The following is a 23,311-nucleotide window of genomic DNA, read 5'->3' as shown; positions in this document are numbered from 1 at the left end:
ATATAAGAAAGTATATATATACATATTATTACATATTAAAAGACTGAGTATACATTCACATGTATGCAGCGAAATTTGTAATTTTCAACTTTTCTTTTCACAAAAAAAAAAAAAAAATATAAAGAAGAGACAAAAAAGATGCGCGTACACTTGCGCTTTATAATGTTTAACATTAAATCATTTTGAGTGCCAACTTCAATAATGAAAAGAAAAAAAAAAGAAAAACAAAAATTCTAAAGGTAAATTAAATAAAATAATTAAGTAAAGAGGTACACGCCAATTTATAACTGAAAGCAGTACAAAAATATATTGGATGATTTTCAATACCAATTCCAAGACAAGAAAACTTAAGGCACCTTACTACAAGGAAGCTGTTCGTAGCAATAGACTGGACGATATTAATTAGCTGTTGAATATCCGAAAACCACAGCCTATAGGTGCATACATAATACACAAATTGAGAGATATCAGGTGTCAAATCATGCCAAAACAACTTTATTAAAATTAAATGACTTTGTCTTTACTCTGAAAATTCGATGTCATAAACCAAGTGTACCAAGTGTATGAATTATTTAATAAAAAGGGGACACAAAATCCAAAACTTGTTGGCTCAAAAGCTAAAATTTATTTAGTTCAAAGCTAAAACTTGAATGATATTCGTTTTAATTGTTATTTGGTACACAGATACTTCAAAACTGCTTTCACTTATGACAATTGGATACACAAAATTTGATACTTTATCTTACGAGTGTAGTCTACATACAGTCAACAATTTATCGTGCAGTTAACAATGATAAAATTTTTCTCTTATTTTTCTTTTAACTAATTTTTCATTTTATCCATATGGGTGGACCTAGACTTTTACAATCATTTTCTTTCTATTTATTATAATAAAAGTACAAAGGTTTTAAAATTGTAAAAATTAAGTAAAATTTCATGTAGATTATAATTTTTTTCCGGATATTTCTGAACATTGAAGCTATAGTGTTATTGTTATACAAAAAATAGTAACATTAAAGGAATCAACATTTTATCAGGTTTAATCAGAGTTATTGATGAAACAATGAAAATACAATTTTATTTTTTTTCAAAACTGTAAACTGAAAGAAATTAAATTGGAATTTTTTTTAAATTTGCTTAAGAAATGACATTTTTTAATTCAATTGTTGACAGACGTGATATGCTTATTGTATACGCCACCTACAAAGATGAATTATTGTGTCAAAATATGAGCGCCAACCGTGAAAAATAAGAATATTTTTTGTGTTGCAAAAATTTGTAAACATTGTAAAATAACTATAACATGTTATTGGTGATTTTGCTCACCACTGGTGCAAGAAAGTTTCAAGTGAAGAACTTTGAAAATTGCTTACGATATTTGTTAAATAAAATTTTTCAAATTAATTTTTCTATAAAATTATTGTATAGGAATCGATTCATAAATAATGAAACCGGAGCTTTTATTCATCTTTATACCCAATTGTATCAAATTTTTATTATAATTTTATACTTTTTTTTACAGTTTTTTGACTTTTTTAGAAATTATATTTTTGTTTTCAAATTTTTATTATTTAATTTTTATGTTATAATGTTGACGAATTTTCTGAATCTTATATTGTATATATGTGATACAAATATGGAATTGTAACGAGATAATAAATAACAAGCAAAGCTATAAAGTTTAGCATAAAATCACGACAGGTTATAAAAGCGCTACTGAATTTTTGACATTAATTGATTTCAAATAAACTTAGTGTATGTGTGTACGAAATTTAGTTATTATACTTTCAAACTTCAAGCTGTAAACTCTTAATATGTATGTTATATTTAATTCACAATAGATGACAATGTGTGCAGAAGCGTCTTTATAGTTTGGCATGTATCCAGTGCACAAAACTTGTCATTAAAATATGCTATTCATTTGTTTATTTTTTATTTTAATTGTATGTACATGATTTTTTATTAATTTTAAGAAAACGAGTGAAAATAAAATTAAAATCAATTTTTTAATTTGATATTTTTAATACTTTTAGTTAACGGTGTAAATTTAATGGATGGAAAAGAAAGAGAATGAATTATATAAAAAAAATATTTTGATATTAAGGAGAGAAGGAGAGAGAATGAAAACAAAATTAATTTTCTTATATTTTAATTCGGGTTTTTTTGTATTTTCTTGGGGGAAATTTTTTGATTTTATAAAATATTTGTTAGTTTTTCGATATCATTTTGGTGATTGTGTTGGAGTTAAAAATCGAAAGATCTTTGTCATTTTTTTTATTTTAATTTATTTTCGTTTTATTTTTTTTGTTCGTATTTTTTGGTTTATTTAGTAAAATAAATAATAAATTTTATTTTTTTTTTCAGTTTTTGTGTGCACCTTACATTCACTTCTGATCGTGTCAACAGATTTATGATGATAATATTTTATTTCGTTATAATAATTGTCATAATATTTTATTAAAAAAGAATGTTAATTTATAAAAAAAAAAAAAAAGAGAGAAAAGTTCGAAAAAAATTAAAATAAAAAAGAGATTTTTTTTTTTAAGAGAAAAATGTGCAACGATTTATAAAACGAAAAATAATTTCCGCAAAAATAAAATGACACTTACAACATTTTAAGAGAGGCAAATTGGACGAAAGAGAGAGGGAGAGAAAAGGATTGACGCGACGAAATCCAAACTCGAATTTGTAAGAGTTTTCAACTTGAAATGTAATAAGGTAGAATTTACTTGATATTTTTAAGCAGCTGCTTAATTTTGGCTAATTTTCTCACAAATTTATAATCACATAAATATAGCCTTTATTTTGATAGGTCTGAAACATAGAGGTTTTCTCAAAAATGTTCACTGAATTTCTGCTTAAAGATTAATTAAGAAAAATTTGTAAAAATTTATTCTAATTGATTGCTTCCATATTATTAATAAAATTTAAAATAAAATGCTAAAAATTTTTTAAATATTTTACTATTTGGCCATTGTAAAATGAGTAAATTAAACATAAAATGGACTTACCTTACCAGCATGGTTGCTGCCGCCAATTTGGACAAAAATTTTTAAATAGAACTCGATTCTGTTAAGAGTAGGAATGTATCAGTTGTTCCAGTATATTCGCCAACAAACATTCAAGAGTACCAGTATATTCGCCAGGAGAAAAATTCAAAATGGTGACAAAAAAAAATTTATAATAATATTTTTGTTAGTAAAATTAAAAAATCACTTTAACAGATACGGATAACATTAACATAATTACATGCTAATAGCATATATGAGTAGACAATAAACTAGCCATAGTTCTCATTTATTTATAAACAATATAGAAAATTTACAATTTACGTATAACATTCAATCTGTGTACTTACAATTGAAATTTTTTGAATAGTAACACTTTTAACAAAGAAGGTGTGTGTAAAAGGTGTTTCTTATTTGACATTTGTATACGTAATACTGTATAAAGCATAATAACATAATATTCTTTTGACGACACAAATTTCAAATAAATTTCAATGGGTAAGTGTTAGACATAAATTCATTTTATATTAATATAAACAATCAAAATTGTACTGCCTCTTTGTGCTGTCAATCGCTCTTCTGTTGTTCATTAGAAGTTGTCAATGTTTATATAAAAAGCGTCTTAAATACAAAATTTACTGTCCAAAATTTTGATTTCGTTTCATTTTATTTTTGTTTTTGATTTTTCAGAAAGCGTTTTATTAAGAAAACGATGTCAATAAATAATGTAATGGAATATTTGGTAGATTTTCGATTTTTTGGTTTTATAATTCGATTTTATTATAAAACTGTGATTGTGCGATTATGTTTAATAAAAAATAATTTAATTTTTATTTTATTTATTTTTTGATTTGTTTTTTTTTTTTTTTTTTTTGTTGGGTGTCGAATAAAATATACATATAAAAGAAAGTCAAGTTGAATTTTATTTTAATCATTAATTGTGATCTTTTGAATCACATAAAATTTATTTATTTTTTATTTTTTTGAGTGTCGTTGCACTAAATGAGATTTTCTTCAGTGTTACATTAAAATATGAAGTGATTTTTGAAAAAAAGACAATCAAATTTTAGATGTTGTCGCATTTAATTGATTTTGTTGATAAAAGGTTGTTGAATTTAAGAAAACTGAAGTTGAAATTAGTTTTTAAGATTAAATTTATAATTAATATTAAAAATAAAGCCTTTTCTACAGTAATTAAAAATTATTACAAAATAAATTGTCAAAAATTAAGCCTTTCCCACCAATTTACGTGAATATTTTTAAAAATATCGTATCCAGCTTTAGATAAAGAAATGTTCGATAGTTAGCTTCAATATGTCTCAACTCTATACTTAACATGATTGTAGAAAATTCAATTTTTTTTTTTAAACATAAATGCATAATTTATTTCCGTTTCTCTTTCTTAAACAATTTAAAAATTAAAAAATAATTTAATAATATTGATATTTTAACAAAAAAATATTTTAAATATCTTATTTAAATAGGTCTAATTCAATAAGTTAGTAACAATAGAAATTTTTACACGTACATGTTTTTTTTTTAAATAAATTAATGTGGCTACTATTTTTTTGTATTTTAATGCTTTTAAACTATATCTGAATAAATTAAAAAAAAAAAAACAATGAGTGTTTTTGAAAATTCAGCTCTAACTTAGTTCTAAATTTCTAATCTAATTCCAAGATTTTCACAAAATTCTATAGTTTAGAAATACAAATACAAACAGATTAACCCTACTGTTACCAAAAATATTTTTTCAATTATATGAAAATTAAGTTTAATTTGTATCTTATCTAAAAAATTACTGAAATAAATTACTTAAAATCTGATTACATATATTTGGTTTAGTTTGGTCTGTTTGATCGTATTTAAATTGTACATACATTATTTTGGACTAGACGACTGAGATCCTTTAATAATATTAATTCTATACATTTAAACAAATAAAATAAATTAAAAATTTCTACAACATTAATTAATCTATTATTTAATTAATTTTTAAAATTTTTGGTTCTAGTTACATTTTGAGTTTTGAATTCCCTAAAAATTAGTTACTTAATTTTGTATGCTTATAAGTTAAATATTTAAAATAATTACGATAAAATGTTTTATAAAATTTGATTTGGTTTTTCCCTAGCTTAATTTCAATAATAATTATTCCTTTAATAACTTTCAAATGATTGTTGATGGTTCTGTTGTTCATAGTTTGTTGGTCCTTTAATAACACTATTGAAATAATGAATATTTCCTGAATTCGTTTGTGTCTCATTTTGATGTACTTGTACATATTTAATGTCATTATCATTATTATTGTTATTATTATTATTATTATTATTATTATTATTATTATTAATATTATTATTATTATTATTATTATTATTAATATTACATTGTTCAATTTTCACAACGAAATCATTATGATTGTCATATGATTGTGATGCGGTTTGATTAATAATTGTTTCAGATAATTGATTTATTTTAATTGTACCGGGACAACCACTTTGTAAATGTTTACCTAATAATGACATTCTTGAAAATGTTTTACTACATGTTGTACATGAATATTTTTTAATATCTGAATGTGTTTGTAAATGTGCTCTTAAATTTGAACGATCAGCAAATGCTCTATTACAATGTTGACAGCTAAATGGTTTCTCACCAGTATGCGTACGTATATGTCCTTGTAAAAGCCATGGACGTGAAAATGCTTTACCACATTGTGGACATTTACATGGTAATGTATGTGTTCGAATATGCATTTTTAGAGCACCCAATGAAACATAAACTTTGTCACAATTTTTACAACTAAAAACTTTTTTCACTTGATTTCCTTCTGCATTCGGACAATGAAATTGTTGATGTTTTGTTAAACCTGAACATGTTGAATATGATTTACCACAATCTTTACATTGATAACGATGTATATTAACAACACGTTGTTGTAAATTTGTAATTTGATTATTATTATTAATATTACTGTTGTTGTTGAAGCCACCATCATTATTTGTTGTTGTAACAATTGTATTTATATTTGAAGTATTTTCAATTACATTAATATAATTTTGTTCATTATTAGTGATATGTGTTTGTTGATGTTTTATTAAACCTTTATATGTTGAATAACATTTTGTACATGTACTACAACGATAATAAGAATCATCATTGTGTCTATTAAGAGAATTTTGATTATGTAATATTATATTTGATTCCTCCATTATATTTGGATTGCGTGCAACCAAAATTGTTGATTTGATTTGTGATTTTATAGTGAGATCTTGAGGTGTGTTAAAATCATCTTCAATTATATCCGAGTATTTTATATTTTCATATTGTTTATCAATATAACTAAAATCATTTGGTGAAATTGGTGAAGTTCTTAAGTTTTTTATATAATTTAATTCATCTTTTATACGAGTGGAATCAATTAAATTATTATTATAGTTTCTATTTGAATTGAATGTAGTTATTTCAAACTGATTTTCCAGGTAACTGCTCGATACTTGGCTATTGTTACAATTCACAAATTGAATATAATTTTTCGAACTCAAATCCTGGGGTACATTCAAACAATTTTGTTTTTCTTCATAGATTATCGTTTGGCAATCTTCTTCTTTAATTGTGTCCAAACGATTTGAAAAATTTATTGGTATTTCCATTGCTTTTTGAAACTGCAGTATATTTCTTCTTATGCATTGCAAAGGCTTTTTGATTGACAAATCTAAAGGACAATCTGCAAATAAAAATATAAAAATAATTTTTTTCTTATAATTCTACTCTAGAAATATTATTTTGAATTTTATGCATGTTTAAGTTTGGAAGTAGAATAAAAGAAGCAAATGGAATTCACTAAAATCTTTATTTTTTCGTTTTATCCTACTTCGCTCCTGGGACAAGCATGGAGCTGGGTACATGATATTGTAAATAACTATGAACCAGTTTCTTACGTCATTGAGTTTACTAGGTAGGTGACGAGCCTACCGTTAAAATATTTATTAATTGCTTCTAAAAGTGACATAAAATCGTATCTTCATTAATCTACTATTTTACCTTCTTCAACAAGCGTGTCCTCTTCTTTGATAACAAATATTGGTCTCTTTTTGAATGGGCATTTACGGTATTCCATACTGTTTTTTTTTTTTAACAAATAAATGGTAACACAAACAATTTTTAAATTTAATATTTATAAATTAACTATAACAATAAACGAATAAGAATTTAAACAACAAATTTATTCTTGAAAAATTCTTTTAAGAAAAGGTTCTTTTCAAGAAGCCAGTAAAGTCTTGAATGACGCAAAAGAACTTTTACCAAACTTAAAATTCTAAAAATGAAATTTTAAAATTTTGCGTCCCCTCTATTTCAAGATCAACAAATATAAAAAAAAAATAAGCAAACAAAAAGAAATCAAAGAACAATACCAAAATTACACCTTTACCTTCGTGTTCCTATAGCTTCAATCCCTGTTTTTTTTTTTAAATAAAAAAGCGTAAATGCTGCGATCATGAACATTTAATTTTTTTCTAAAACAACAAAGAATCAAAAGAAATAACGAAGAAAACAGGAAGAAAAGAAAAAACACGAAAATAAAATAACAGTTATATTGTTGCACATGTACACATTAAGTCGTATACATAATCACAAATACATACACATATTTACATGAACACTCATATATACTATGGATCACTTTTTAAAATACATACTATTATATATGTACGTATGTGCAGATTAGTATATAAAAGCATATAATTATAAAATAGCACGTGGTATCTGTCCAATTGTTAACCGAGATTTAAAAGACCCCCTCTGAATAATCAATTTCTATTACGTTTCTTATACATAATATAAAATAATTTATTTACTTGTAAATTATATAAAGAGATATAAAAGAGGTGGAGTTTTATAAAGAGAAACAAAAAAAATTTTGAAATTGAGAATTGAGAGAATAAAATGTAAGATATTCAATGCAAATTCTCTCAATTTTTTAAAAAAAGAGATATAAAAAATGAAAATTTTGTACTCCTCAAGAGCAGAATGAGATTGAATATAAATGAGAAATTAATAAAAATAAATCTTTATTTTGAGAGTCAAATATTGAGAGTTTATAAGAGATGATTAAAAAAAACAAGAACAAAAAATTTCTTACTCTCATTTGATGTGTAACAATAAAAAACGAGGCGAACTCTCAAAATTTTTTGTTTCTCTCATCACTCATGATCACTTTATATATTTTTGTTTCTCTCTCTCACTTTATATATTTAAAGGTGGGGAACAGGTGTGCAATCAATTCAAAATGTAAGCATAAAAACAATAATAATAATAAGAAACTTTAAAAAAAAGTCTATGTTGCGTCTTTATTATGTTCTCTCGTTTTGGTTCAAATTGAGAAAATCTCAATTTGAGTCTAATTTTTACGTAATTATTTTGGCAATGGTATCATATATAATAATATGTATTCCCCATTTTTCTCAGCCAGAAAGTAAAATAATAACTACTCTGAAACAAGATTCTCAGAGAAATGTAAAAATTTAACAGTTATCAGAATTGTTTTGTTAGTACGTATTTATAAATGTTAAATTAAGATGCTTTATATAAGTATGTATGTATACACTGCTTATTCCGGCCAAAATAAAAAAATACAGGAAAATTTTGTAAATATACCTACATACACACACAAAATATATTTATAGTAAATTGTAATAAACGAATGATCGTGATTATTGTGATCTCCAAATTCGGTTCATATGAATGTATGCATGTTCATATGTACCGATTATATATGAACCCTAGTTAATATTACCTTTATTACAGTATCATTCATTTGTGTAGATCCATTGTAACTTTTATTATTTTAAAATTTTGTGATGAATTTAGTAAATTCTATTTGAAATTTAATAATGTTCTATTGTTAATGATCATTTGTAAAAGAAGCAATTTAAAACACCTGGTTTTGTATGTTTTTTTGAAATTTTTCGGTTTTTTTTTTCAAATAAATGGCACGAGTCAAAAAAAAATGTTTATATTGTGTACACTGTAATTCTTGAAAACAAAATTAAATTTGGTTTTTCTTTAAAAAATTTGTGATAGTAAACATTAATCATGCCATCAATACAATTTTTTATTATAAAATATTGTAGTTACAATCTAAATGAGAGAGCATATGACGTATATAAATACGTATTTTAATAAAAGCATTAGAAATACATGACACACCTCATTTAAGAATAGACAACTTGTGTTCTTGCATGCAACATATAAATTTTACTACGTAGAATAAGTGATATGCATTGATTTAGGCGGAAATTTCAAATATTAACGCCTGCAGATATGCAATGTGAGTATTAAATCATTTATTGCCTAGGATGCATTACTAGTTCCAAGAGTACTAATTAAATATCGCGTAAAATATCATATTTAGTATTTAATATACTGAATAATAAATAAGGAATCCGTTTTTAATTATCAGATATCAAAAATTCCAAGAAATTATTACAAGAAACGCCAAAAATTTTATAGGGAATTTACAATACATTCACAATTTACAATTGTATGTTGTCAGATAAAATATCTTATTGCAAAACTTAATAATTTTCCCTATAAAAAATCATTGAAAATAAAAATTTTTTTTTTATTTCCGTTAATGAACGGTACTTTATCAAAAAATTTAAATAAAAATTTTGTTTACTCTTTAGTTCTGATTAATTTTGGTTTTTTTTGTTACTCAGACATCCTATTTATTATGTGCCCAAGTTCAAGGGCATAATTAGGATGAATTCACAAAGAAAGTGCTTATCGTTAATATTCAAAAAAATTTATTTTGTGCATTGAAATTTGAAAATCCAATAAAAATAAGCATATTGAAATTACGTGTTGGTTGTAATTTTTAATTCTTGTTTTTTCTTTGATTTTAATTTTTTACTTTGAATAATCATTTAAAATTTTATTTAAATGCAAATATTGATCATTTAAATATTTACAAAAAAAAAAAAAAAAATTAAACAGAAGAAAAACAAAAATCTATATATGAGCCAGACTTCTTTGTCATTGGGCAAGTGCATTATTGCGACTGATTGGGTGTGGCACAGAGACGCAAAAAAAGAAAAATTCAAGAATAAGCAAATGTACACAAATTATTCATTTTTAATAAGCAAAAGAGCAGAAGAAATTTATAAAATAATTTATTTTAATTTTATCTATTTGGAATAAGACTCTTATTTTTTTCAATTAAAATTTTTAATTTTGAATCGAATCATAATTTTAAAATTAAAAAATTAAAAATAATGTACAGCCTTAGGGGTAAATTGATTTGTCTATAAATTTAATTTTGACCTTCTTTTATAAAATATTGAAATTTTTCAATATCTAAATTGATTTTTGAAAGAAAAACTAATTAAAATATCAGAAAATCTTCATAAAATACCTTATATGACCAAGATATTGTATTCGAAACCTTAAATATTGTTATAATTCACATACTAGTGTATGTATATATAAAACCGATTTTCATTAATCATCACAATAAAATTGGAATCAATAGTTCTTTCTTATCCAGCTTACATTATTTCTGTCAGCTGTACCATTATTAAATCTAAAATATTCTTTCACTTTACTTTAAAATCAAAAATTATTTTAACGCATACCCATGCATTAATAACATATGTATATATACAATGTACGTTACAAGTAAATGAACAAATTCTTAATCATATATACAGAAACAATATAATCATACAAACACATTTACCTTCACAATATTAATCTAAAAAAATTCACACAATTATCCTTTAATTTTATAAATAACGTTATATAACAAATATAAATATTAGTGAGTATGTTATAAGTGAATAAATGCATGTATGCCAGTATGTTTATAAAATTTTATAATAATAATTATATATATTACATCTGCTTTTAAGCCGGTGGCAGTTGTACATTTTATTCATGTATAAGTGCATGCATTTGCAATTTAATATCAGAAAAAAAAATCTAAACCTATTTCTATCTTATAACTATACCCAATCATACCTATACTTACCAAGGCAACTAACCTATACCTATCTACCTACCTTCCTTTTGAATCTCTTGTGGTGAATGCAACCATATAGCACGAAGATGTTTATTTTTTCTTATAACAATTTTTTCTTCCCTGTTAAGGTTGAATTTAAACCTGAATTTTAAGGGTGGTTTTTACCGACCGTATTTTTTGTTGTTTTTTGCCTTCCAGATTTTCAACTTAAAGGAATTAATATAAATGCAATATTATAAGGACAGGCGACAACAATATTGTATAAAGGTAAAATTTTTTATATAAAAAGAAAGGAAATTATTCGGCCTTAAATTAAAGTTCATTGTTCATCAATGTTGAGTTACGTATATACATTTGTATAACACTTATACATATGTGTATATTAAAATTCTAGTGGAATTGTTATACAATAAACAGTTTTTTTTTTTAAATCCCGCCAAAAATTTCCGTTTCTTTTTCTCATTTTATATACATATATACATGTATACCTTCTCTTCATATTTAAGATAAAACCGGTGTTCTTATTTTTTAACTCTAAGATAAAGAATTCTTACTGTTTTTATGATTTTGTTTTGATTTACACAATATTTTCTTAAATAATTTTAAGGTTATTTTAAATAATTTCATATATACATATACACGCAATACATATTTTGTACTTTAATGCAGTTTAATTTTATTTTTTCAATTGATTTCTGTTAGGGGGTTGAATTATTGTTATAGCTTTTATTTATATAAGGAGAGTCACACGAATTAACTGCATATAATGAGTAATTTTTGTTTTTTTTTTTTGTTCATAAACTGATCTTATAATTATATTTTAAAAATTTTAAATTATATTTAATAATACATTAATTTTTTTCAGGATAAAAATAAGAGGGAAATGAATTCTTAAAAACAAATTAAAAGATTCTGATCAAAAATAAATTTTTTGATAAAAAATTTTAGTATATTTTATTAATAATAAAAAAGAAACGAAAACAAGTAGTCTAGAATTATAACAAGAAATAAAAAAATACCGGGACTGAGAAAGAGCTACTTAAAGAAAACAAAAAAAAGCGACTTGTAAAATCACTCTAATATAGCGGGTGACTTTTCTGTTCTTAATTTATGGTTCATTTGTTTTTTGACAATATACTCTAGATCAATTCATTTGCATTTGCTGACGTTGATTTATTTGAATGTTCTCAACTAAATATATTTTGTTGGACGCAAAGCTCAGATGGAAGGAGCACATAAAGAAAAAGAGATCTCAACTCAAGGAGGAATACAGAGAGTTTGAATGGCTTTTGGGAAGGCGTTCTAAGTTGACAATATACAACAAAGTTTTGATATATAATCAAATATTTAAGCCTGTCTGGGCTTACGGTATTCAGTTATGGGGCTGCGCTGCGCAAACTCATATCCAATCTATTCAAAGATTTCAAAATAGGGTATTACGGGACATTGTAAACGCCCCTGGCTATGTCCGTAATGTCGATATACACAGCGATCTCACGATCCTAAGTGCCACAGACAAAATTAAAAATCTAGCAGCCAATCATAAAATGCGTTTATCCAATCATGTCAATATCGAGGCGGCTCGATTGGTTGACAATCAAAACTTTGTTAGGAGACTTAAACGTACGAGACACTCTCGAGTTAGTTTAATGTTTTTTATCTGGAACAATGAGTACTTAGTACGCTATTGCGCCAGACCAAAAGCCTGTAAATAATCAAAAAGGTTAGAGTAAAATTAATTGTTAGTCGTTTCCAACTAGTTTTATAATTTATTTTAAGGAGGGTGTTTTTTTGAGGAGGGACTGCTTTTCGTCTGGCAGTGTCGTTTAAGATTTTTCACCCTTCCTCTTGGTTAAAAAAAAAAAATATATATTTGATCAAAAATATACTGGCGCCCGACCAATACACAAATAATATTAAAAAATTTAAAATTCAAAATGTGAAAATAATTGCTTTCCGGAACATATTCTCGCTAAGTGATTTAGTTTCAAATTTTAAAATTGTGGATTGACCACCGAATTTAAATTGGAAGTTACGCGAAGTAGTTACGGGATTTTGTCGTATTTAGATTATGTTTTTTATAGATTATTTGTTTTATAAAACGCAATATTTAATTCGAAATCAGTGAATTAAATACTGCATCGTATTAGGGCTGAAGAGTATGCAAAACAGTCTCGAAATCGAATTCTTCAAATAGACAACCTAAAACTTTCGTTAAGGAGATAATTTTCATCTTGCATTTCTTTAAATTTAGATTTAAAATATTTAAAAAATCACCCATTATTAAAAAGGTAAGGAGGTATAGAGAATTGCTAGTCATTATAAGCATTTAATAAAATCTCTTGAAAAAAAATCTCAAAATAACAGTCAATTATTGTTCTAATTAATAAAATAATCGTAAAATAAAAATCGGACGTTAAACAAACTGAGTTTCGTAAAAATTAAACATAGACTACAAAAAAAAACTTAAACAAAAGCCTCATTTAACTACAAGTCTTTTAAGTAAAAAATCAAACAAAATTAACAAAAACAAAAAAAAATTACCCTTATGCAACAATTTTATAAACGACGCTGTATAAAAAATAATAGCAGTAATAATGTCCAACTAATAAACCAATATACACACAAACAGTTAATATTATTGAAGGCGTGATACTTAAATTTTCCTCTAGAGTTCATGCAATTCATTTTTTTCTTTTCTCTACTTCAATATTCCCAGTTTTTTTTTTTTTTCCTCATTTATTTTTAACTTTAACAATCATTTTGTTAATGCGATTGTTAACAGTTATTTCAAAACCGCGAAATTAATTATCACACTTGTAAGCCACTGGTTTCACTCTATATATACGTACACATATAGACATTATCATTATTTTTCTATATATATACATATATTTTAATAGCATTTTATTATCATTAGTTTTTCCTACAAAAATATTATAAACCAGAATTTTATATTTATTTATTTATAGATAAAAACAAAAAAGAAATAATTAGAAAATTTAAGAAGACAAAGAGATAAAGCAAACAACAGCGACAACACGAAAAAAAAAAACAGTAACACAATACCAGCAACATAACAGCAACAATAGAATCTTAATAAAACAGTTGAATATTTTATTATAAAATCTAAGAGCTCTGCGCATTATCACATGCAACATATTAAAATTGTGCATGTCTACAATCGCAAATAATAACAATAGTATGGCGGTTTAATACAATTTATGCTTAAAAATTTTGACAATAAAATATTAAAAGCATAAAAAAAACAAAAATTTATTAAAACTGTAAAAGTGCTAAATATTTGATTCATGTTAATATTGTTCATCATTTGCAAAATAAATAACAGACAAAAAAAAAACAAAATTATTTACAGTGGCGGAAAATATTTCATAATCAATTAACTATATACTAATCAGAATATTGAAGTAATACCGTATTAGAAGGTAACTCACCAATAAAAACTTATAAATTTATTTAAATAATAGGACAAAACGTAAAAAGTTCATAAAAGCGCCGAAAAATATGCAAAATTTATTAGAGCTGAAAATGTAAATGTAATCGATTAAAGTTTGCAAAATATCGAAAAAACATAATCGAAATTTTTATTAAGTTTGAACTCTGAAGCAACGAGGTGCTAACATCCCAGAATTCTAAAATAACAAAGATACACAAGCAATCCAACTAGGTCAGTTTCGGAAGGAGAAAAGAGAGTTAAAACGAAATGTTGTTATAATGAAAAATTTATCGTTATCTATTGTAAAATTTATGTTATATAATTAATAGATTTTTAATCCATGGTGTCTTGTAGTACAAAAAGATTCCAGATATGAAAAGAAATAAATAGGATAGAGAAGTTGCACAGAATTACTAAGGCATGGATGCAGATAAACAGACCAGAACGGACCAAATAGTACTAAAAAATACATTTTTCTCGAAATTTTTTTAAAAAATTTCAAAAAATTAAATTCTGAAGAAAAATAATAAAAATTACTTGTGATAAAATTGCAAATGATAAAAATATTCGGCAATTTATGTTTCGTACCAAACGATCACTTAGACATATTGGTGTATAATTTACAAATATACATTAAAATAAGTAAACAAAATTTTTACTTTTTACTTTGAAATTTTACAATATTAATATGGCACGATTTCAATACTCTCATTCATACATTTATTTTTGCCAACCGATACTTATTTATAATGAACCATGTTTACGGTTCGAACATATATATATATATATATGTAGGTACTATATATTATCTAATATATGTTTGCACCATAATGTAAAAACAAAGTGCTAAAGAATTAAACATAAATCTGACCATTGAATTGCGTATTATTTTAGCGCCATAAACTAGTTTCGGCAGTTCTTATATTAATAAAATATTGTTATACTAGTACTATATTTTATATATAAGAAAAAAGAAATATTATTTTTTTTTTCAAATATTTCTATATGGATAATCATCGAAAATACAAGGTGGAACATGTATGTATACAAAATTACAGACAAAACATCTTATATTCGTATGATTTTAAACATCTGACAATATAGACATTGTGCGGTGCCGGAGATAGCGATTTCAATATTAAAATTTGTATAAGTGCGGTAACCCCAAATGACTTGCCAAACCGCTACTGCTTCAAGGAAAAAAAAATTTGTTTTATTAATTTAGTTGTCAGCAGCATATGAAAGAATGCATATACATTGTAGATGTGAAAAAAACGTTGTAACATTGATTACAGTCTTGCATACAGGTCAAACACTACTTACAATTGATTCACACATAAAGAAATTTCGTGTCAATTGAGTCATGTGAATCTTCAGCAGCATATATTTAAGAGATTTACAGGACGATTTTCATGAAGAAGAAAAAGAGGTGAGAACTAATTGTGATATGATATGAAAGTTGAGGACTGACCTTAGTTTTTGTATTTTACTATCATAATTTCGGCAATATTTTTAATAATTTTTAAAAATAATTAGACACCTTATATCACATTTTAGATACATACATATTTTTATACAGACGTACTCGTATTCGTATTTGAATTCATTCACTTTTATACTATAATAGCAATATATTATTCTATATATACTATAAATGGTTAACTATGGCAATCCGTATTTTTGAAATACTATGTTAAATATAATGTATATACTTATACATATTTATATTGTAGTAAAATTTACTATATTGCACTGCATTAAATATATTTTCTCTTGATGATATATTTATGTTACTGAAGTTACCCGTATTTATTGATATTATACGGTAGTATAACAATAAATACATATATATACATATGCATGTATTATACACAATATTATTTAATTGAAATTTTCTTAAAATGAATCATACCCGCCGACTATAAGAGCGGTTTTTTGTTTTTTTGTTTTATTTTTTTATTTTGAAAGATTTTCTTATAATAATTTTGTTTGCAATTACTCCCGCTGTTGTTGCTGCTGCTGCTGCCGTATTATTTTTTTTTTATTATGCTAGGCACATTAGTATGAATATATAACAACTACTGCAATCTATATAATAATAACAATAATAATAATAATGGAACAAATCAAAATGTCTTGGCATATAATAGTAGTAAAAATTGTTGCATGTTAGTTTCATTATTATTATTATTATTATTGTTTCTATATTGTTATTAACAAAGTTGAAATTTGTATAACAGAAATATATATCAATTTAATATTATATTTTGAATATAGAGAGTGTAGACCATTTACTGGAACATAACTATTATATATTCAAAGTAGGTATATATGTATATGAAAAGCTAAAATTTTTTTTTTGTTTTCTGAATGGTTTAAGCTTTTAATATTATGAAAAATAATTTTGTATACAAGTACTATATACATACGTATATGTTTTTCAATATATTATTGTATTATACAATATTCAGGTGAGATAAATTTGAACTATGCTCAAATATATTAAGTAATGATATATGTGTAATCATTTTTACAATTGTATATGAGAATTATGTATTCGTGTATATTATTGAAAATCAGTGCAATATTAAAAAAAATAACGGTGTTAGCGGATAATACAACACAGCAGTGTCAGACAGAAAAAAAAAATTTTTGTTTTTCTGTTATATATTGTTTATGATCAGTTTATGAATTGTTCTGTGCATACATATAGGCACTATTAATATTTGTATACATATATATATATATATATATATATATACTATAAACTTCTATGTCTGGATTCTCTATAGTAATATATAATTTCGAGACTTTGTATAATAATTTGTTTGAATATAATTCATTGTTTTCGAAATTATTTTTTATTACTATGAATGTATTTAAATGATTTGCACGCTCTTTTATAATTTTAATAAAACAAAAAAAAGTACTTCAAATTTTATTTAATATTTTCCCTTACAAATATTATTGCAATTGTATCAATACTTGTTGTTCTTTGCAAAAATATAACTATTATTGTTATTGTTATTATTAATTTTTATTATATTGATAACTTCTATTGTTATATTTAAAATATATTAAGCTCGGTCTGTATATAGTTGGAGAAAAATTAATTTAATGAGTGCGAATAAAATTATAATGGAAAAATGCAAAACATGAATTTAATAAAATTTATTGATCATATTAAATTTTATTGTAGAGCCTTATTGTAACTATATACGAGTATGTATGGGTATAACCATATATTATTGGTCAATTATTTTAAATGTTATTCGCTTTATGCAATAATCTAAAACATAAATCTATTCACATATATATACCAATTGCATATTAGCCTAAAATTAGTTCCGATTTTTAGTCATTGCTTAAGTATTTTATGAAAAAAATAAAAATAAACAAGAAAATATTGTTTTTGGTATTTTTAAATATTAAAGTACTTCGATTATTCACTTCATTTACTTCATTTATTATTTTGGTTAAAAAGTAGTCCAAACAAAAAAAGAAAACATCAAGAAAATAAAATCAACTTCTTGGGGGTATGTGCCACTATATTATGTGCATATTATTTATTCATACATGAAATACTTATAATATTTTTCTTATTATTTTGTTGTTTTTTTTATTAAATGATTCACTTACAATATAGTTGTGAGTTTTATGCTATTTGATTTGTTTATAAATTAATGCAATAATTTAATGCAACATTAAATATTTCAAATAATTTGAATAAAATATTTTTTTTTTTTTTGCTTTAATTTTTTAATGTTTTTCACTTTTATTGTAGGTACACACACACACAGATCCTTATACACATATGTATAAATTTTTTTGACATATTAAATGTTCAATAATTTGACAGAAAAACTTTTGAGGTGTTTTAAGGCGCCAATTGATGTATTGACATATTACAAAACTTATAAAATTCTTTAAAATATTTTACAATGAAGTTAAAATCAAATAGGACGAAAAAAATTGTAAATAATTCCAGTTAACTGTAAGTTTTGTATTGATAATAAATATTTATTCAAATTTACAGTTAATTTTTTATATATACACATATTGAAGATCTCACTAATATAAACGTAACACAGGAACCACTATATCATTTTTGTTATGAATATAGGAGTGAAGAAGAAAAGAGAATGTCACTAAGAATAGTATTTACTCATAATTACAATTTGAACTATTCGTCAAAAAAAAATTTTCTTCGTGAATTGCTTCGTATTTTTTTTCAAATACAATAAATATTTGCGCTGTACACTTGTTTTTAATTTTCATAATTTAACTCCTATATTAATTTAATTACTGTAAGATATTCTTATATGAAAAGTTGGTTAGTGGCGTTCTTTCTTTTTCTTTTTGAGTGCAGTTCCTTGCACTACGTTTTTTTATATAGTTCCTCAGTAGTAATATGCAGCTTAACCATTAAAAGTTTACTATATAGTATTCATGAGAAACAAAGTATAAATTTTCCATGTTTTCGCATATTTCTAATCTAAAAATATAAGAGAATTAAAAAAAATCTGATATGGCCAGTACATTATCGTTCGCAAGTTGTATTGTCTAGTTTAGTGAAAATCTTGCACAAGATTATGAAAATTCCTTTTAGTCAACAGCTTTTAGTTAACGTACCAAGCAAAATATATATTTGGTCCACAGTAACGCTCAGGTGTTGACACCTGATTTCTTTCAAAAGTTAACAGATTTCCTGTATTGTCTTACAAATCTTATATATAGAATTTCTAATAAACCTGTTGAATTCACTCTTCAAAATGATAAATAAAATAAAATCTGCCGGCAAAAAGGTCCAGTTCGAAAGACCTGATATATGCCAAAATTGAGTAATCCGTGCCATAGCCAAAATAAACTCACATATGTATTAGATTTCATCAAAATTGGTTCAAACGAATTTAAGATTCACGCGTGCCCACACAGATCGACAGACCAACACCTTACTAGAAACAGTTTATTTACGCTTCTCTACTATAAAAAAGTGTTTTCACTGAAAGCTCGATATGCGAAATTTGGGGTGTTCATTTAACCTCCCTTATAAATTTCTTAATACAATCACTTATTGTCAGAGGTCTTCCTGGAAAAAAGAAACTCAGTCAAATAGAAATCTTTCAAACATACTCCAATTAGCTTTAATAATATCATTAAAAAAACACTGAGTTAATTAGCAAGCAATATACGCAATCATATCAATCTGACTGTTCAGTAGAAGACGAGATAACAATTTTTTAAGCTCAAACACCTGAATATAGCTTGGCTCAGAGATTGAAAAACAGTAACTTACTTCGTTAAATTATTTATCGTAATAGTATGTTCGTTGCTTTCCCCTTAAATTTAACACTAATTTCACCTTGGCGCACTCCATTAAAAGTTTGCTTTCTGAAATAAAATTAATAAACAAAAAACAATTTTATAATGTCAAACCAAAAAATTTTTTTTATTTTTAGAAAAGTTTTTTGTTTTTTAAATTACTTTTGAAAATTATTTTGTTGTTTGACACTCAAAACACTATATGGACTACAATTATTTGTATTTTAACAATAAGAACGTCAAAAAAAAAAACCTAATTTTTCTTTTTTAATCGGTTTGATTGAAATATTTAATGCACATTAAAATACAATCTTGCCTATATTCACGACTTGTATGTGGAATAATTTAAATACATAGTATATTATGCCAATCAGCCATAATGTAAATATAGGGAGGAGATTTATTCTCCATCAAGTATGTTGTAATTTACATGACTTAAAGGCTAAATAAATGAACCAAAACAAACTGTTCAAAAAAAGAATATCACCTTACCACCCCTTCTAAGAATAAATGATCCAATATGTTTACATGCTGTCAAAATTATTTAAAAATTTAGAGCAATTATATAAAATCTAGTATAATTAAATTTGACATTAACGGTTTTGTTTTCTTTTGTTTTTTTTTTTGGTTTTTGTGCAGTGCCATTGGTAATATTGTTAAGTTTATAAATATGCAAATGTGTGACACAATTTATTATAATTTATTGTAACTATTTGAAAAAATTTATGTAAGCATTTATGTAAGTCATGCTTTTTAAAAATTCCCCAATTATTTATGTATTAAAATTTAAAATTACATGATTTCAATCAAGAATGAAATTATTCTACTCTAGTACAGTTCTTCTGTAGTATTATGCTTCTAGTACAATATTTCAGCTTTCTTATTTAATTTAAATTTGTGGTGATTTTTACAATAGTAGTTGAATGTAAGTGGTGTATATCAATATCAATTAATAATAACTACAATTTTCTTTTATACACAGTGTGCTTAAGTAACTAATTAAAGTATAGATATAAATAGAGAACAACTTGTATGTCTGAGCATTTTTAAGTTGTACCAGTTATTTTGTTTTTCCATTTTATTAATATAATGTTCCATGTCAAAAACGATTTGAATATAATTTCTAAAATCCCCAAATTAATTTTTATAATATTGTGAAACAAGTTGCGCTACATTTGATAAACAAAAATTTTTTATTTTCATTTGTAATTAAATTTTATAAAATATCAAAAGGTTACATGCAATAAAATCAACTGAAATTGGGTAACATATAGATTAAAGTCAACCGAATTTAATAAACACACTAAGATAGAAGTTTCGGTTTTCTATTGTTTGAAACTGTATAGATGAAATAATTTTTCTCAACATTGGAAATCGGAGAATTCATTCCATATAACAACTAACCCATATAACAAGCCTGTATCAACTCCCCACTCTGAGACAACAAATTGATTTTAATTATTTATCCACAAAAATTAAAAGCTGATTGTGTTAACATCTGGAGATCCGAACGAAAGACAGATGATATTTATTCATAAACATTGATATAAATAAGGCAGACAGTTAGTTACCATGACAGTTAGATCGACGCGGCTACCGCCGAAGAAATAACCCGAAATTTTCAGAAACCGACTAAGGCCCCTTTACATTTGCCAGATCCGTAGTCCGCAAAAAGGATAATAACAGCCAAATCCCGACATGAGCAAAGAAGATGGGCCACCGTCTCCTCCTCCTCCTCGTCACAGCAGCCCTTACAAAGATCGTTCGCAGGCCGACCCATTCTTTTGACGTGTTCGCCAATAAGACAATGGCCCGTTATGACCTCTATCACAGATCCAATGTAATCAATTAATTTGAGCTGACTTTTTTTTAAATAAAATCGATTTATTTTTAATTTCCTTTGATTTTATTGCATGGCATCATATGAAACCTTTAATCAAAAAAGAAAAATTAGTAAGAATTGCAAACTAAAATTCGTTATTCAGATTATTTTAATAACATCTACTAGTTTTCGTGTATATACATACGTGTATGATGCAATATGTGTGTGGTATGATTACTAAACATTTTTCAAAGAAATTTTAAATCACAGTTTAAATGTTACACAAACATAACGCAATCTATAAATAAATTAAAATAAAATGTTTTTTTTTTTTTTCTAAACTTTTTTAATTTATGTCGTTGTTTTTTGTTTTCTGTATCACACAAGTTACTTAATTCGTATTTAGTTAAATATGTTTTCCTTAAAAAAAAACAAAAAAGAAAACAAAAAGAGTTTAAAGAAAATTTGTTTCAAATACAGTGAATTTGCAGGCACATTGTGTCAACAATATTAAATACGGTGTACGTGTGCACTGTGCATAGGCCAAAATCAATATGTGGACTGTAAAATCCAAAAAAAAAAAAAAAGTCATCAAATAAGTGCAAAAATGAAAAACACAATTTTTCTTATTTTTTTTGTTTTTCTTTTCAGGTTATTTTCGCTTTTTTACTATTATTCTGATCTAAATAGTCAGCAGTAATCGCTCAGTTGGTCAATGCACTATATTTGCTCTAATATATTATAGCTACCCAAATATTATATAATGTATACCTATATAATATATGTGTTATATATTAACTAGTATATATTAACCAGGTGCGGGAGTTTTTCACTTTATAAAACTATAATTATACCATCGTGATTTGATTGTTAATAAACCGGTATAGTAATTGAAATCGCATAAAATGCGGGTCAATACAAGCTCTAATATTATACGTATTATAATCTATATGTTATATAGCATAATATTAGAGTGATATTATCGCGTATGTATTATAATATTAAACTAAATTTGTTATACTGATTATTATAATTATATTTGAGATAATATTGTTGTTGTTTAATGTTTTTTTTTTTTTTTTAATGTGGCGACTTTTGGTACATGTAATTAATCTTTTCTATTCAATTTATTTTATTTATTTTTGTTTCATAATTTATAAATAAACTCTCATTTAGAATTATTGATATCGTGTCATAATTTAGTAATTTTTTTTTGGCAAGCTTATTTTAGAAAAAAAAGAAAACATTCACTATTAAGATATGTGAAAAAAGAAATTACAATTACATTTTATCACTTAATTTTGTACTGCCGGACAATATCCAAAGACAAAAATTTAATATAGAATCGAACTATAATTGATTTAAGCAAAAATATTCGAACAAAACACAATTTTTCTTCGAAAAACAACAGTATATTTTGAATCAACGAATTACTTTTAAATGCGAAACGAGAACAGTTAGAGTTTATCGGGTCTCGTCTTTGATATCTGGATGGATGAATGATTTTAAAAGCATCATAAGAACTGCCATTTGTATATTTAGATGATCTTATGCAGCTAAGCTGAAATTACCCTTCAATCAAAAGTATCTCGGCTACAAGCAGCTGAGCAAAAAGGGAAGTCAATCAAAAGTGACAGTCAATTTCACTATATCTGCGAGAGGCTTCTTCAAGGCGGGAC

The 23,311-nt window shown here is 24.9% G+C and overlaps 1 protein-coding gene across 1 annotated transcript in view; it reads right to left on the bottom strand.

The window, feature by feature from the left end:
- LOC129612200 (zinc finger protein 287-like) overlaps positions 1-7,128 on the bottom strand; it is a gene marked incomplete at its 3' end in the record, with an annotated part of 53,291 nt that extends 46,163 nt beyond the window's left edge. Inside the window, exons 1-3 of the mRNA XM_055525719.1 lie at positions 7,053-7,128; positions 5,395-6,735; positions 5,176-5,283 (exon numbers count right to left, since the gene is read on the bottom strand). Coding sequence (XP_055381694.1) covers positions 5,176-5,283; positions 5,395-6,735; positions 7,053-7,128 — 1,525 coding nt within the window. The remainder of the gene's footprint in view (positions 1-5,175; positions 5,284-5,394; positions 6,736-7,052) is intronic.
- Between the last annotated feature and the right edge of the window lie 16,183 nt (positions 7,129-23,311).

This window comes from Condylostylus longicornis, unplaced genomic scaffold (genome assembly GCF_029603195.1).
Source record: "Condylostylus longicornis isolate FDR11 unplaced genomic scaffold, ASM2960319v2 ptg000063l, whole genome shotgun sequence".
NCBI classification, from domain to species: Eukaryota; Metazoa; Arthropoda; class Insecta; order Diptera; family Dolichopodidae; genus Condylostylus; species Condylostylus longicornis.
This window is presented reverse-complemented; position numbering and strand designations above follow the sequence as displayed.